This window comes from Anas platyrhynchos, chromosome 34, assembly GCF_047663525.1.
Source record: "Anas platyrhynchos isolate ZD024472 breed Pekin duck chromosome 34, IASCAAS_PekinDuck_T2T, whole genome shotgun sequence".
NCBI classification, from domain to species: Eukaryota; Metazoa; Chordata; class Aves; order Anseriformes; family Anatidae; genus Anas; species Anas platyrhynchos.
This window is the reverse complement of record NC_092622.1, coordinates 1,644,929-1,662,484: the sequence shown is the minus strand read 5'-3', so window position 1 is coordinate 1,662,484 and position 17,556 is coordinate 1,644,929. Positions and strand designations below refer to the sequence as shown.

Here is a 17,556-nt window from a genome sequence, read left to right as displayed (position 1 = left end):
GGGGCTCGGGCACCCCAAAATCCCCCCCCCCCCCCGGTGCGTGCCTGGAGCCCCCTGGACCTTCTGTTGGGTCAGGATGGGGAAGAGGGGGCGCGGGATGGGGACAGGGGGTGCGTAGGGCAGGGGTTGGGGTGGGGGGGAGCCCACGGGATGGGCCCCCCCCCAAATTACCCCCAAATTTTCCGTTCCCAAAGCCGCCGTCACCCCGTGCCCTGGCCTGGGAAGTGGGGTCCCTGCACCCAAACAGCCCAGCGGGGTTTTTGTAGGCCCTACAATATGTCCGGATCCCATGGGGGTCCTGGGGTACCCCAAATCAGAACCCTGTGGGGGTCCCCAGCTCTCCCCTGAGAGCTCTGTGGGGGTGCTGGGGCGCCCCCCTCCCCAAAACCCCATTGGGGTCCTGAGGAATCTGGCCCCAAACCCCATGGGGGTCCTGGGGTCCCCCCTTCATAACCCCACAGGGGTCCTGGGGTCCCTCCCCATCGCCCTATGAGGATCCTGGGGTGCCCCCTCCCCAAAAAACCCCATCAGGGTCCTTCAGACCCCCTCCCACCCCCCATGGGGGTCTCAGGGTCCCCCCCTCAAAACCCCATAGGGGTCCTGAGGTCCTCCCCCACCACCCTACAGGGATCCTGGGGCGCCCCCCTCCCCAAAACCCCACGGGGGTCCCGTGGAGCGCCCCCTCCCCAATAACCCCATGGGGGTCCCGGGGCATTTCCCCCCCCCCCACCCCCCCTTTCCAACCCCGGGCCCGGTGCGGAGCGGGCTGGGCGGGGTCCCGGTGCCCTCGCCCCCGCCCCCGGTTCCCCCCGCCCCTCCCCGCCCTCCCGCCGTGCCGGGCTCGGGGAAAGTTGCGGCGAGCCCCGGGAGCGGCGGCGGGGACCGGGAGCACCGCGGGGGGGGGGCACCGGGAGCGGGGCAGGACCGGGACCGGCACCGGGAGCACCCCCGGGTAGGAGCGCGCAGCACCCCCGGTGCTCCCCATCCCCGGAGACCCCCCCTCCCCTCCCCGGTTCTTTGCCCCCCATCCCCGTTATTCCCCCCCCCCCCCCGGTGCTCTCCATCCCCGGTGCCCCCCCCCCGTTATCCCCCTCCCCATTATTCCCCCATCCCCATTTCCTCCCCCCCCCTCCCCGTGCATCTCTCCCGGTGCTCCCCATCCCCATTTACTCCCCCTCCCCTCACTCCCCCCTCGCTGCCCCCCATCCCCGGTGCTCCCCCTCCCATTACTCCCCCTCCCCATTCCTCCCCATCCCCGGTACCCCCCCCTCAATTCCTCCCCCCCCAATTACTCCCCATCTCCGTGCGCCCTCCCCATTCCTCCCCATCCCCGTGCGCCCTCCCCATCCCCGTGCGCCCCCCCTATTCCTCCCCATCCCCGTGCGCCCCCCCCCATTTCTCCTCATCCCCGTAGCCCCCCCCTCTTCCCCGGTGCCCCCCCCCGGCGCCCCCACCCCCGGTGCCCGGGATGCCATCTTAGCTCCGCCGCCCGGGCCGGTGCCGGTTGCGCAGCCGCCGGGTACCGGGGAAGGGGAGGCGGCGGCGGGGCGGTACCGGCGGCTGCTCCATCGCCCCCCCCATTTCTGCCCGCCCCCCCCCGGCCCGTGGGGGTCGGTACCGGAGGGGGCTGAGGTCGGGGCCGGTGCCGCAGGGGCCATGGAGGCGCCGCGGAGCCCCCCCGGGCTGGAAACGGAGCGAGAGGGGCTGGAACCGGCCGGGGGCTGCCCGGCGCCGCTGGACACCAAGGCTGCGCCCAGCAAGAAGATTTGGGTCAAGCTGCGGGCGTTGTGAGTGACCCCCCCCCTTCAAACGGGACTCCCCCAAACTGGGAACAGCCCCCCCAAAATCCTGAACAGCCCCCCCAAACCGGGACGCCCCCCCTAAACCCGGACAGCCCCCTCCCCAAACCGGGACCCTCTCCAAAATGGGACCTTCCCCCAAAACCAGGAATGTCACCCCCAAACTGGGACCCCCCCCCCAAAACCAGGAACGTCCCCCCCAAAACCAGGAGCCCCCTTAAACCAAGAACACCCCCCCAAACCGGGAACACCCCCCCCGAAACCCTGAACATCCCCTCCAAACCGGGACCCCCCCCAAACTGGGATGCCTCCCCAAACTGTGATCACCCCCCCAAACCCTGACTATCCCCCCTAAACAGGGACCCCCCCACCAAACTGGGACCCCCTCCCAAAACCCTGACCATCCTCCCCAAACCAGGAACCCCCCAAACCCTGAAAATCTCCCCCAAAACTCTGACCACTCTCTCCAAAACTGGGATGCACCCCCCAAACTGGGAACTCCCCCCCCCAAAACTTGAGACCCCCCCCAAAACCCCAAATATCCCCCCCAAAACATGAACATCCCCCCCCCAGACTGGGATCCCCCTCCCAGTGCATGAACACCCCCCATAAACCAGGACCCCCCCCAATCCAGGGTACCCCATAAATGGACCCCCTCCCCCCAGGTGTGAGCCCCCTCCCCATAAGGCCCCCAAAACTGCCCCCCCTCACAAACCAGCCCCCCCCCCAGCAGGGACCCCCTTCACCAAACCAGGACCCTTCTCTTACCAAACATCGGTCCCCCCATTACACCCCCACTTTGGGCCCCCCCCCCCAAACTTCCCTTGCACATCCCCCCCCAGGCAGGACCCGTTGGGACCCTCATCTGCCCCCCCCCAAAACCACCAGCGCCCTCTCCCCCTGCGGACCCCCAGGTGCCCCCCAACCCACCCATTCCCCCTCCCGCACCCCCCCAGCCACCCTTGCCCCCCCCCCATCCCCTGCACCCCCTTGGGGTGTGCACCAGCACCCTGGGGGGCTGGGGGCACCCACAAACCTGGGGGTGCCGGGGAGGGAGGGGGGGGCACATGGCGTGGGCAGCGGGGTCTGGGTGCCCCAAAAATCCCGGGGATGATTTAGGGGGGGTGTCGGGACCGTGGGGGGTGGGGGCGCCTCGTGGGACACCCTGGGTGTCACCGTGTCCCCCCACCTCCCCGGGGGGGGCTCTCGGTGGCACGGGCGCCGCGTGCTCGTGCCCACGCGTGAGCTCACGTGCGTGCACGCGTGTGCGCCCTCGTGCCCCGGCCGCGCACGTGGGCGTGCTCCGCAGCGCAGCCCCCCCAGCGTGCCCGTGGGCGTGAAGGTGCGCATGGGCACACGCACGTGCACGGAGCTGGTGTGCCCCCCCTGGGGGGCACGGGGATGGAGAGTGGGGCTCATGCTTTTTGGGCGTGTTTCACACTGGCTGCCCTCGTGCAAACTCGTGGCGGGGTTGGGCTTGGCCTGGGTGTGGAAAGGGGTGAGTGTGCGTGCAAGGCTGAGCGTGCAAATGGCTGTGCACGTTGGTGAGTGCGTGCAAATGGCCACACATGTTGCTGTGTGCATGCAAATGGCTGTGCACACGTTGGTGCATACGTGCAAACAGCCGTGCTCACTGCTGTGTGCGTGCAAACGGCCATGCACACATTGATGCATGCATGCAAACGGCCGTGCACACAGTTGTGTGTGCAAACGGCCGTGCTTGTTGCTGTGCACGTGCAAATAACCGTGCGCACGTTGATGTTTACGTGCAAACAGCCGTGCACACATCGATGCGTGCGTGCAAACGGCCGTGCACACTTTGTTGTGTGCGTGCAAATGGCCGTGCACACTGCTGTGTGCGTGCAAGCACCCAGCAGGAGCGTGCACACGGGTGGGCTCGCCTGTGCTCGTGCACGCGTGGGCGCACGGGCGTGCACGAGGAGCCCGTGGGCGTGAGCGCACCTGAGCGGGTGCCGCGTGCGCAGGTGTGCGAGCGCGTGGGCTGCGCCCTGCTCGCCCTCCCCCCTCCCTTCCCACTACCGCCCCCTCCCCAAAATCTCATGGGGGGGGTGGGGGGAGCTCTGCCCACGCCATCCCCGTGCACCCACGTGCCCCCTGTCCCGAGGCTGGGTGACACGGGGACTCGAAGCGGGTCCCCAGGGTGGCACTCGGGGCACCCCAAGGTGCCGGTGCTGGGGGGGGGGAGCCGCCTCTGTGCCCCCTCCTGGGGTGGCCCTGGGGACACTGGTGTCACCCTGGGGTGCTGCCAGAGCGTCCTGAGCCTCCCTCGTCCCCGTGGCAGGTGTGGGACGCGGGGAGGTGACACGGGGAGGTGACACGGGGAGGCGTGGGTGGTGACAGGCAGCCCGTGGGGACCGGGGGCGTGGGTGGCACCTGCCTGGCAGCGCTGCTGCGTGACGCCGGAGACCCCCTGCTCCTGGCAGCTTTGGGGGGGGGGGTGGCTGTCCCCCCCCGGTGGTGGCTGTCCCCTCAGTGGTGGCTGTCCCCTTAGTGGTGGCTGTCCCCTTGGGGGTGGCTGTCCCTTGTCCGGGTCCAGCTGGAGGTCCCCGGGGACTGTTTGGGGTGCCCAGCTCCAGGCACAAATGGGGAGTGACACGGGGGTCCCGTGGGGCCATGTCCCCAAGGTCTGGGTGTCCCCAAGGGTTGGTGTCCCCAGAGCTGGGTGTCCCCAGGGACTGAGTGTCCCCAAGGGTCTCTGTCCTCCCAGTGGGGGTCTGTGTCCCAGAGTCTGGTCTGTGTGCCCGGGTTATATGTGCACGCAGGGGCACATGTGTACACCCAGAATCTGGGTGTCCCAAAGTCTGGGTGTCCCAAGGTCGTATGTGCACCGAGATTCTGGGTGTCCCAGGAGTCCCAGGGGCGTTCACTCCCCAGGGCCGTGACAAGGCGGGAGAGCCGTCCCTCCACCGGAGCTGGTGCACCAGCAGCTCCAAGCTGCGCGGTGACATAACAGCGACCCCCGGCCCCCTTGGCTGGCCAGTCACTGTCCACAGCCTCCTTGGCCTCACCGGGGCACCTGCACCACCATGCTGCAGGGTTCGCCCGCCACACATACACACTCACCACTACACAGCAAGCGCATGCATGCTAGTGTGTCCTCCCTCATGCCCAGACCAGGGGGGGGGGGGGCTCTAGGTGGGGACATGGGGACCCGGTTGTCCCCAGGTTTTGTCCCCATGTTTGGGGACCCGGTAGCCCAGCGGTGGGCAGGCACCCCCCCTGCAGTCCCAGCTCTGGGGACATTGAGACGTCACCTCCATCCAGGCAGTGTCCCCTCCTGGGGACAGTGCTCACCCCCCTGCCAGGCTCCTGCCAGGACCCCCCACCCACCCGTGGTTCTGCCATTGTGCCACCCCCGCGTGCTGGGGTTGGGGACAGGGGACACAGCGTGCCACCTCCCTCGGTGGGCTTTGCTGTGGCTGCTGTCCGGTGCTGGGAGCGGCGGGCACCCCGCCGGCGGTGGCCTTTTGGGACAGTGGGAGCCCCCCCAGCCACATACAGTGCAATGGGTAGGAAAAGGAACAACTAAGGGACACGGGGGACGTGGGGACGGGGCTGCCCTTCCCCTCTGCCTTCCACAGAGCCGACGCTTGCACGGTGTGTTGGCTGGTGCAGCCTCGCACGAGGGGTGGGGACCTTGCACGAGGGACGAGGGTCCTGAGGGACCTTGCACGAGGATTGGGAACCTTGCACGAGGGTTGGGGACCTTGCATGAGGGTTGGGGACATTGCATGAGGATGGGGACCTGAGACCTATAGCCACAAGGATTTGGGACCTTGCACAAGGATTGATGCAACAGGATATTGGTGGGCACATGCACACCCCCGTGCCCGCCAGGCCCCGCTGCCTCTCGCTCGCTGTCCCCGCTCGTTAGCGCTAACGAGGCCGAGGGCTGCCAGGGAGCGGACGGCCGGAGGGAGCGCAGGGAGCTCCTGCTTTCCGTTAATTAATACAGCCCTAATTAATGGGCCCGGCCCCCGGGGCCGTGCCAGGCTCGGTGCCAGGACCCTGCCGCCGGAGGTGGCGCCGATCGAACGCCTGCCTCCTGGGGACACGGCCCCCGTCCCCCTCTGGGCTGTCCCCTGGGGCTGTCCCGGGTCAGGTGGCGCTTGGTGGCTCCCTGCGGTGTCCCCGAGGCCACGGGGAGGTGGTGGCTTTGGGGACAAGGTGGCACCGGCCTTGGTGTGCAGGTGGTGGGGACACGCTGGGTGCTGGGTGGCACCGGTGGCAGGGGACAGTGGGGAGCTTGGTGGCACTGGGTGGCACTGGGGGACCTGGTGGCATTTTGTGGCAGTGATGGGGACCTGGTGGCATTGGTGACACTGATGGGGACCTGTTGGGTACCTGTGAGGACCGGGCTGGTGGCAGCAATGGGGACCTGGTGGCATTGGTGGCACTGATGGGGACCTGTTGGGTACCAGTGGGGACCAGGCTGGTGGCAGCGATGGGGACCTGGTGGCATTTTGTGGCACTAATGGGGACCTGGTGGCACTGGGTGGCACTGACGGGGATCTGGTGGCACTGGGTGGCATTGATTGGGACCGGGTGGCACTGGGTGACACTGATGGGGACGTGTTGGGTACCAGTGGGGACCAGAATGGTGGCAGCAATGGGGAACATGGTGGCACTGGGTGGCAGTGACGTGTCCCTGGTGCCATCAGGTGGCAGCGGCAGGCACCCAGCGTGTCCCCAGTGCCGGTGACACCGCGGTGCCACCAAGTGCCACAGGGTGCCACAGGGTGCCCGCTCCTGGGGCTGCCACCCCCCCACAACCCCCCCCTCTCTGTCCCTTGTCCCCCCCCATCCCTCCCCACCCCCAGGCGGTTTGGGGACAGTTTTTGTCCCCCGCTGTCCCCGGTCCCCCGCGCTCGGGTGGCAGCCGGCGTGCGGGCGAGGCGGCTGCAGCGGGAGACGGGCGAGGCTGCGGGGGCGGCGGGCGCGCAGATGGGAGCCCCCCCCCGAAACCCCCCCCTGACAGACAGACGGACAGACAGACAGACGGGGAGGGGCTCGCCCAGGGAGGGGGCAGGCTTTGGGATTTGGGGGTGCAGGGTTTGGGGTTTGGGGGTGCGTTCTTTGGGGTTTGGGGGTGCAGGGTTTTGGGGTTTTGGGTTTGAAGGTGCAGGATTTTGGGTTTGGGGGTGCGGGGTTTGGGGGTTTGGGGTGCAGGGTTTTGGGGTTTGGAGTGCAGGTTTTTGGGATTTTTGGGGTGCAGGGTATAAGGTTTAGGGGTGCGGGCTTTGGGGTTTTGGGGTGCAGGGTTTAGGGTTTGGGGATTTTGAGCTGCAGGCTTTGGGGTTGGGGAGCGTAGGGTTTAAGATTTGGAGGTGCAGAGCTTTGGGATTTGGGGGTGCAGGCTTTGGGGTTTTGGGATTCAGGCTTTGGGGTTTGGGGATTTAGGGTTTAGGATTGGAGGTGCAGAGCTTTGGGATTTGGGGGTGCAGGGTTTAGGGTTTGGGGATTCTGGGGTGCAGGCTTTGGGGTTTTGGGGTGCAGGCTTTGTTTTTTTGGGGTGCTGTTTTTTGGGGCATGCACAATTTTAGGGCCACTGGCTTTTTGGGGTTCAGTCTGCCAGGTGCTGTGGCTGCAGGGCGCTGGGTGCTGCCTGCTCAGCTCTGCCCCCACCGGGGGGGGGGGTCCCATGGGGGGGTCCTACGGGGGGGTGGTCCAGAGGGTCTGGAAGGGGGGGGGGGTCCAAGGACCACCAGCGGGGGTCCCACGGGAATTTGGGGGGGGTCCCGTGGGGGTTGGAGGGGGATCCCATGGGGTTAGAAGGGGGGTCCCGGAGGGGGTCGGAGGGGGGGTCCCGCAGCCCCCAGCGGTGCCCCCCCCCCCGCAGGCTGCGCTCCATGGTGAAGCAGCTGGACGGGGGCGAGGTGACCTGGAGGAGCTGCGGAGGAACCTGGAGTACACCGCGTCCCTGCTCGAGGCCGTCTACATCGACGAGACCAGGTGCCCCCCCCCCCCCCCCCCGGGATGGGGTCAGGGAGGGGGGACGCGTGGGGACCCCCCCCCAAACCCCCCTGACTCCCCCTCTCAAGTCCCTTCAGCCCCCGACTCCCCCTGACCCCCCCCCCCCAATCCCTTTAACCCTTCCTAAGCCCCCTGACCCCCCATGACCCCAGAACCCCTGACCCCCCCCTAACCCCTCCTGACCCCCCCAACCCCTCCAACCCCCCATAACCCCAACCCCACTGCCTCCCCTTACCCTTCTAACCCCACAAGTCCCCCTGACCCCATAACCCCTCCCTAACCCCCCGATCCCCATAACCCCCCGTGACCCCCCATGACCCTTACCCCCTGACCCCCCCAACCCTCCAACCCCCTATAACCCCAACCCCCCTTCCTCCCCCTAACCCCCCTGACTCCCCCCGACCCCCATGACCCCCCATGACCCCCTAACCCCCCATGACCCCCTGACCCCCCCATGACCCCCTGACCCCCCCGACTCCCCTAACCCCCTTACCCCCAACCCCTCCAACCCCCCATAACCCCCCCTAACCCCAACCCCCCTTCCCCCCTCCTTCCCCCCTCACCCCCCGACCCCCCAAACCCCCCCAACCCCCCCAACCCCCCCTAACCCCCCATGACCCCCCATGACCCTTACCCCCTGACCCCCCCAACCCCCCTAACCCCCCCATAGCCCCCCTAACCCCAACCCCCCTTCCCTCCCCTTCCCCCCTCACCCCCCCTAACCCCATAACCCCCCCTAACCCCATTTTTCCCCCCCCCTCGCCCCCCCCGCAGGCAGATGCTGGACACGGAGGACGAGCTGCGGGAGATGCGCTCGGACGCGGTGCCGGCGGAGGTTCGGGACTGGCTGGCGGCCACCTTCACCCAGCAGGCGCGAGCCAAGGGGCGCCGGGCGGAGGAAAAACCCAAATTCCGCAGCATCGTCCACGCCGTCCAGGCCGGCATCTTCGTCGAGAGGTCGGGGGGGGGGGGGGGACAAAAAGGGGGGGGGGCACTTGGGGGGGTACCGGGGAATGGGGGTGCAGGGGGAGGGGGAGAATGTAAGGGGGAGTTGGGGGGATGCGGCTAGGAGGGGTTAATGGGGGGTGGTTGGGGGGTGGGGGGGTGGATGGGGGGGTGAGATATTGGGGGGGGGCTGAGAACTTGGGGGGGGGGTCCTGAGATCTTGGGGAGGGGGTTCTGAGAACCCAGGGGGGGTCCTGAGCAGCTGGGGGGGGTCCTGAAATGGTGGGGGGGGGTCCTGAGCATCTGGGGGGGGGTTAGAGATCTTAGGGGGGGTCCTGAGCAGTTGGGGGGGGCTCTGAGAACCCAGGGGGGGTCCTGAGATCTCAGGGGGGGGGGTCCTGAGCTGCCAGGGGGGTCCTGAGCAGCTGGGGGGGGGTCCTGAGATCTTGGGGAGGGGGTCCTGAGAACCCAGGGGGGTCTTGAGAACCCGGGGGGGGGGGAGTTCTGAGCAGTTGGGGGGGGGTCCTGAGAAGCCAGGGGGGGTCCTGAGCACCAGATGGGGTCCCCAAAAACTCAGCTGGGTCCCTGAGCATCCAGGGGGGTGCCCAGCACCCAGGGGGGGTCCCCAAGCACCAGATCGGCCCCCCCCAAAATTCAGGTGGGTCCCTGAGCACCCAAAGGGCCCCCCCAGCACCCAAGGGCCCCCCCCCAGCACGCTGCCCCCCCCTTGCAGGATGTTTCGCCGGACGTACACGGCCGTGGGGCCGAGCTACTCCACCTCCGTCCTCAACTGCCTGAAGGTACCGGGGGGGCAGCACCCCCAGACCCCCCCCTGGGGCTGCCCCCCCCCCCAGCGCTTTGCCCCCGGCACCGCTGGTTCCATGGGGATCCCAGTGGGACTGGGGGGGGGGCGTTTGCTGGGTGTCTGTGGGTGCTACTGGGGGTTACTGGGCTTTACTGGGTGCTACTGGGGGTTACTGGGCTTTACTGGGCAGTGCTGGGGGTTACTGGGCTTCATGGAGCGTTACTGGGTGTTACTGGGCATCATTGGGCTTCACTGGGGTTTACTGGGTGCTGCTGGGCGTCACTGGGCTTTACTGGGTTTCACTGGGTGTTACTGGGCTTTACTGGGCATCATTGGGCACTGCTGGGCTTTGCTGGGTGTTACTGGGCATCAGTGGGCAATTCTGGGCTTCACCAGGTGCTACTGGGCATCACCTGCCATACTGGCCTTTACTGGGCTTTACTGGGTATCACTGGGCTTTGCTGGGTGCTATTGGGCATCACTGGGCTTTACTGGGAGTTACTGGGCTTTGCTGGGAGTTACTGGGCTTTGCTGGGAGTTACTGGGCATCACGGGGCACTGCTGGGCTTTACTGGGTGCTAAAGCACATTGCTGGCCATACTGGCCTTTACTGGGCTTTACTGGGAGTTACTGGGCATTGCTGGGAGTTACTGGGCTTTACTGGGAGTTACTGGGCATTGCTGGGAGTTACTGGAAATCGCTGGGAGTTACTGGTCACCACCTGCTATTGCTGAGCATCACGGCGCATTTACGGACCTCACCGAGCATCACCCGCCATACCGGCCTTTACTGGGCTATACTGGTCTATACTGGTCACCCGCTGCCCCCCCCCAGAGCCTGGACCTGTGGTGCTTCGACGTCTTCGCGCTGAACCGGGTGACGGAGGAGCACTCCCTGCGCACCATCGTCTACGAGCTCTTCACCCGCCACAACCTCAGCAGCCGCTTCAAGGTGCGCCCACCCCCGGGGGGGGTCACCCCCCCCCCCCCCCACCCCCCCCCCCGCCTCGCACACCCACGTGGCCGCCTTGCACACGCGTGTGTCGCGCCGCAGATCCCCGCCGTCTTCCTCACCTCGCTGCTGGAGGCACTGGAGGCCGGCTACGGGAAGTACAGGAACCCCTACCACAACCAGGCGCACGCCGCCGATGTCACCCAGACCGTGCACTGCTTCCTGCTGCGCACCGGCATGCTGGTGGGGACACCGCGGGGACACCGCGGGGACGGGGACGGCACGGGGATGGGGACGGCATGGGGACAGGGATGGGGACACCGTGGGGACAGGGACACCGTGGGGATGGGGATGGGGACGGCATGGGGACAGGGACGGGGATGGCATGGGGACAGGGAGATGGTGGGGATGGGGACACGGTGGGGATGGGGACACCGCAGGGACGGGGACATGGCGGGGATGGGGACACCATGAGGAAGGAGATGAGGACACAGCGGGGATGGGGACACCATGGGGATGGGGATGGGGACGGCATGGGGACAGGGACATGGTGGGGATGGGGACATGGCAGGGATGGGGACAGGGACAGCATGGGGACACGGACACGGTGGGGACAGAGACACCCTGGGGATGGGGACACGGCGGGGACGGGGACACCATGGGGATGGGGACAAGGACAGGTACACCATGGGGACAGGGACATGGCAGGGTTGCGGATAGGGACATGGTTGGGACAGGGACACCATGGGGATGGGAACAGGGACACAGCAGGGATGATGACACCATGGGGATGGGGACACCGTGGGGATGGGGACAGGAACACCATGGGGACAGGGACATGGTGGAGACAGGGACACGGCAGGGATGGGGAAACCATGGGGACAGGGACAGGGACACGGTGAGGACAGGGACACCATGGCGACGGGGTCACCCTGAGGACGGGGACACCGTGGGGACGGGGACACCATGGGGATGGGGACACCATGGGGATGGGGACACCATGGGGACGGGGACACCGTGGGGACAGGGATACCATGGGGCAGGGGGTCCCAGCACACCCCCCTGGTCCAGGTGATGCTTGTTGCCATGGTGACGGGGTGCCACCTGGTGACCCTGCTGTCACCATGGAAACGCAGCAAGGATGGCCGGGGTCACCCTGTCCCGGGGGGGTGACAGGTGGTGACACCGCGCCCTGTCCCCCCCCCTCGGTGTCACGCGTGGCCACGCACAGGACCCGTGCCCAGGTGGCCCCTGTCCCCTGTGGGGTGTCACTGGATCCCCCCAGTGCCCCCAGTGTCCCCGTCCCCCCTGGGGGGGGTGGCCCTGTCCCTGACGCCCCTGTCCCCAGCACTACCTGACGGAGATCGAGGTCCTGGCCATCATCTTCGCCGCCGCCATCCACGACTACGAGCACACGGGCACCACCAACAGCTTCCACATCCAGACCAAGTGAGGGCTGCGGGCACCGCACGGGGACACGGCACGGCGCAGGGGGACAGGGCAAGGGGACATGGCACGGCATGAGGGGACAGGGCACAGCACAAGGGGACAGGGCAAGGGAACAGGGCATGGCACAAGGGGACATGGCACAGCATGGGGACAGGGCACAGCGCAGGGGGACATGGCACAGCATGAGGGGACATGACATGGCACAAGGGGACATGGCACAGTGCAAGGGGACATGGCACAGTGCAAGGGGACATGGCATGGTGCATGGGGACATGGCACAGGGGGATGTGGCACGGCATAGGGGGACATGGCATGGCACAGGGGGACATGGCACGGTGCAAGGAGACATGGCACAGCACGAGGGGACATGGCAGGGCACACGGGGACATGGCACAGCATGGGGACATGGGGGCGTGGCATGGCACAAGGGGACACAGCATGGCACGAGGGGACGTGGCATGGCACAGGGACGTGGCATGGGTGCAGGGGGACACGGCACGGCACAGAAGGACACGGCATGGCACGGGGATGTGACATGGCATGGAGGGACATGGCACAGCACAGGGACATGGCACAGCACAGGGACGTGGCATGGCATGGGGACACAGCATGGCACAGCACAGGGATGTGGCACAGTGCAGGGGGACATGGCACGACACGGGGAGGTGGCATGGTGCAGGGGACACGGCATGGCACAAAGGGACGTGGCACGGCACAGGGGGACACAGCACGGTGCAGGTGACACGGCCCAGCAGGGCTGACGTGGCATGGCAGAGGTGGCAGGGCGCAGCCTGGGCAGAGCAGCAGGGCTGGGGACAGGCTGCGGGGACACGTGGGGTGCTGAGGGGCACCAGGGCAGTGCTGGTGGCACCCTGGGGACACTCGGGGTGACCGATACGGCCAGGATGTAGACGCCCTGGCACCTTGGGGACACTCGGGGTGACCGATGTGGCCAGGGTGTAGATGTCCTGGCACCTTGGGGACACTCAGGGTGACCGATATGGCTGGGATGTAGACATCCTGGCACCCTGGGGACACTCGGGGTGACAAATACGGCCAGGGTACAGATGTGCTGGCACCTTGGGGACACTCATGGTGACCGATATGGCCAGGATGCAGACGTCTTGGCACCTTGGGGACACTTGGGGTGACCGATACGTCCAGGGCGCAGATGTCCTGGCACCACGTGGCCACCAATACGTCCCAGCTACATCTGTGCTGCCACCGTGGGGACATCCCTCACCCGAAGGGGTGCCATGCAGGGACCCGGCGGGTGCCATCGCGTGTCCCCGGTGTCCCCTCGCCCCCCCCCCCCCAGGTCGGACTGCGCCATCCTCTACAACGACCGCTCGGTGCTGGAGAACCACCACATCAGCGCCGTCTTCCGCATGATGCAGGACGAGGAGATGAACATCTTCGTCAACCTCACCAAGGACGAGTTCGCGTGAGTCCCCCGCCGTCCCCGCGCTGTCCCCGGGGGCTGTCCCCAGCCGCCCCCCCCCCCAAGCCCTCATGGTGCCTCCTGTCCCCCCCCCCAACTCCGCAACCGCGGCGCAGGGAGCTGCGGGCTCTGGTGATCGAGATGGTCCTGGCCACCGACATGTCCTGCCACTTCCAGCAGGTCAAGTCCATGAAGACGGCGCTGCAGCAGCTGGAGAGGTGTGAGCGGGGGCGCCGGGGGCTTTTTTTTTTTATTTATTTTTTTTGGGGGGGGGGATGGCAGGGAGGAGGGGGACGCGTTTGGTTTTCGTTTTTTTTTTTTTTATTTATTTTTATTTTTTGTGGGGGGTGGCGGGGAGGAGGGGACGCGTTTGGTTTTCGTTTTTTTTTTTTTTTTTTTTTTTTTTTTGGGGGGGGGCCAGCCTGAGCTGCCCGGTGCCCTCCCCAGGATCGATAAATCCAAGGCGCTGTCGCTGCTGCTGCACGCGGCCGACATCAGCCACCCCACCAAGCAGTGGGCAGTGCACAGCCGCTGGACCAAGGCGCTGATGGAGGAGTTCTTCAGGCAGGTAGGGGCCCCGCGTGTTCCCCCCCCCCAATCCCCCGGGACCCCCGGTGTCACCGCGGCCACCTTTTGGGGACAATTTCTCAACCTCTCCAGGGTGACAAAGAAGCCGAGCTGGGGCTGCCCTTCTCGCCCCTCTGCGACCGCACCTCCACGCTGGTGGCCCAGTCGCAGATTGGTGAGCCCCCCCCCTCCATCCCCATCCCCGTCCCCATTTTTGGGGACACGCAGACGTGAGGTCCCCTCCGACGCCGTGCCCCCCCCCCAGGCTTCATCGACTTCATCGTGGAGCCCACCTTCTCCGTGCTGACCGACGTGGCCGAGAAGATGGTGCTGCCCCCCCCCGCCGAGGACGGCTCCAAAGCCAAGGGCAACCCGGTGGCCAGCCAGCAGGCCAGGTGGGGGGCCACCAACCCCCCCCAGCCACTTGCCTGCTTCACCAGCCCCCCCCCACATCCTCCTGGAGGGGCCGTGCCTCAGTTTCCCCTTCCCCCAGAGCCCCCCTGGGTGGAGCTGGCGGGGCGCAGCCATGCGGGGGGCACCCACTTAATGGTGCATGAGCCCTGTGATGGGTCGGGGGGGTGACACGGGTGGCTCTGTCCCACCGCCAGCCCCCCCCCCCCACCCTGGTGTCCCCCCACAGCTCCCAGTGGCGGCAGACGTCCCTGGATGAGCACCTGGAGCTGGGGGGGGACATCAACGCCGACCTGGCCAGCTTCCGCGCCACCTGGACCAAATACATCCAGGAGAACAAGCAGAAGTGGAAGGAGAGGGCGGCCAGCGGTAGGGGACGGCCACCAGAGCCAGGGGGGGGCACACGGGGGGGGGGCAGGTCCATGCCAAGCAGCCCCCGATGCTGGTGCCCCCTGGGGACGGTGACCCCTGGGGGTGACCCCTGGAGACGGTGACCCCTGGGGGTGACCCCTGGGGATGGTGACCCCCCCCAGATGAGCTGGGTTTTTCTTGGTCCTGGGGGGCCACGGAACTGCCTCGAGCACCCCCCCACACCCCCTGTCCCCCCCCCAGGCATCACCAACCAGGCGTCCATCGAGGAGCTGTCTCCCTATGAGGAGGAGCCCCCCGCGCCCCCCGGCCGGCACAAGCACAACGGCGAGGTGGAATAGCGCTGGCGGGAGCCAGGTGGGTACCCAAAACCGAGGAGGGGGGGTGGGGGGGGGGCACACGCAGACCCTTTTGGGCCAGCCCTGCCCCCTCCCCTCCTGGCTGCCAGGTCCTCGCCCCCCCCCGAGTGACGCCGTCCAGCCCAAAGTCTCCAGTGCCATCGAGTCCAGCACCATCCGCAGGGAAGGAGCCGCCCGGGTGCCAGCCCCAGGTCCTCGGGGGGGGGGGCTTGGGACCCCCGGGAGCCCCCCCCCCAGCCTGTGCCAACCCCGGGTGGCCTCGGGCCACCGGTGATGGTGACGCCGAGCCCGGGTTTTATCCTGGTGGCTTTTTAAAAAAAATCGGATTTGTGCCCCCCCCCCCCACACCGGGTGCTTGGGGGAGCCACACCTCCAGGGTGCCTCCAGCATCCTCCAGCACCTCCTGGCTCCGGGGTGCCTCCAGTGCCAAAATACCCCCAGGACCCCCCCCAGCTTCCTCCAGTGTCCTGGCTCTGTTGTGCTCGAGCATCCTTGAGCATCCTGGCTCCGGAACCCCCCCCCCAGCACCCTCGAGCACCCCCCCAGCATCCTGGCTCCGGCATCCTGGCTCGAGCATCCCCTGGCATCCTGGCTCCAGCGTCCTTGAGCGTCCTTGAGCACCCTGGCTCCAGAATCCTCGAACATCCTCCAGCATCCTCGAGCGTCCTGGCTCCAGCATCCCCAAACATCCTCCAGAATCCCGGCTCCGTCATCCTGAAGCATCCTGGCTCCAGCTTTCCAGCTCCGGTGTGCTCGAGCATCCTCACTCCAGCATCCCCCAGCACCCTCAAGCATTCTCCGGCATCCTTGAGCACCTCAGCTCCACCATCCTGGCTTGAGCATCCTCCGGCATCCTGGCTCCAGTGTGCTCGAGCATCCTCCAGAATCCCGGCTCCGTCATCCTGAAGCATCCTGGCTCCAAATTCCTGGCTCTGGCGTGCTCGAGCATCCTTGAGCATCCTGGCTCCAGCTTCCCGGCTCTGGTGTGCTTGAGTGTCCTCGCTCCAGCATCCCCCAGCATCCTGGCTCCAACATCCTTGAGCCTCCTTGAGCACTTCAGCTCCGCCATCCTGGCTCGAGCATCCTCTGGTATCCTGGCTCCAGTGTGCTCGAGCATCCTCAAGCATCCCCCAGCATCCTGGTTCCAGCAGCTTCGAGCATCCTTGGGCATCCTGGCTCCAGCTCCCTGGCTCCGGTGTGCTCGAGCATCCTTGCTCCAGCATCCCCCAGAACCCTCAAGCATTCCCCACATCCTGGCTCCAGCATCCTCCAGCATCCCAGCTCCGTCATCCTCAGAGCATCCTGGCTCCAGCTTTCCAGCTCCGGTGTGCTTGAGCATCCTCACTCCAGCATCCCCCAGCACCCTCAAGCATTCTCCGGCATCCTTGAGCACCTCAGCTCCAACATCCTGGCTCGAGCATCCTCCAGCATCCCAGCTCCGTCATCCCCATGTATCCTGGCTCCAGCTTCCTGGCTCCGGCGTGCTCGAGCATCCTTGAGCATCCTGGCTCCAGCTTTCCAGCTCCAGTGTGCTCCAGTATCCTGGCTCCAGCATCCCCCAGCATCCTTGAGCATCCCCCACATCCTGGCTCCAGCATCCTCCAGCATCCCGGCTCAAGCATCCTCCGGCACCCTGGCTCCAGAATCCTTGAGCATCCTCGAGCATCCTGGCTCCAGCACCCCCCCACCCCCCCACCCTCAACCACACCCCCCCCATCCTTACTCCAGCACCCCCCACATCCCAGCTCCGGCATCCTCCAGCATCCTCCAGCACCCCCCCAGCCTCCCAGCTCCGCCAACCCCCCACCCTCCCCAGCTCCGGCGTGCCTCGAGCATCTTCCAGCTCCGGCATCCTCCCGCTCCGGCATGCCTCGAGCATCCCCCCCCCGTGCCCCCCCCGTGCCCCCCCCGCCGTGTACATAGCCCAGCGCCGGCCGCCCTGCCCGGCCCGTGTGTGTGTGTTTGTATTTTTCTACCATGCGGTAACTCGTCGTGCCTCCGCCCTGGTCATTGCTGGCACAGCTGCCACCCGCACACGCATGCAAACGAAGCGCCGCCGCTAACGAGCAATTAATTAATAAACCGCGCGCCACCACCAGCCTGCCTCCGGCACCCCCTCCCTCACACCCCAAACCGGGGAGGGGTGGGGGAAAGTTTGGGGATGGAGGTGGCAGCAGGGTCCCCTGGGGGGGGTGATGGAGCACCCAAGGGTGGGGGATCCCCGGGGGTCCCCCCCCTGCGCCCACCCAGCGTGAAGGCAAGGAGGAGGCGGCGCGGAGAAGGGATGCGTTTAATACGGGGGGGGGGGCGGGTGCTGGGCCCCCGCACATGCGTGTGCAAGGTGTGCAAGGGGGGTGGGCACCCAAGGGTGCGCGGTGGCACGGGTGGGCACCCCCCCTCCGTGGCCGTGTGCGCTCACGTGGGCGTGCAAAGGGACACGCGTGTGCCCCCCCCCGTGGGCGTGCA

The 17,556-nt window shown here is 67.1% G+C and overlaps 1 protein-coding gene across 1 annotated transcript; it reads left to right on the top strand.

Annotated features, from left to right (window-relative positions):
* The first annotated feature begins 7,659 nt into the window (after positions 1–7,659).
* On the top strand, positions 7,660–17,188 carry PDE1B (phosphodiesterase 1B). Its single transcript, XM_072031950.1, is given in 15 exon segments — positions 7,660–7,697; positions 7,700–7,772; positions 8,568–8,750; positions 9,472–9,538; positions 10,378–10,494; positions 10,597–10,737; positions 11,843–11,943; positions 13,262–13,387; positions 13,501–13,602; positions 13,832–13,952; positions 14,045–14,126; positions 14,217–14,346; positions 14,592–14,731; positions 14,975–15,088; positions 15,180–17,188. Coding segments are annotated over 14 exon segments (1,509 nt in total). The 5' UTR covers positions 7,660–7,669; the 3' UTR covers positions 15,073–15,088; positions 15,180–17,188.
* The last annotated feature ends 368 nt before the right edge of the window (positions 17,189–17,556 follow it).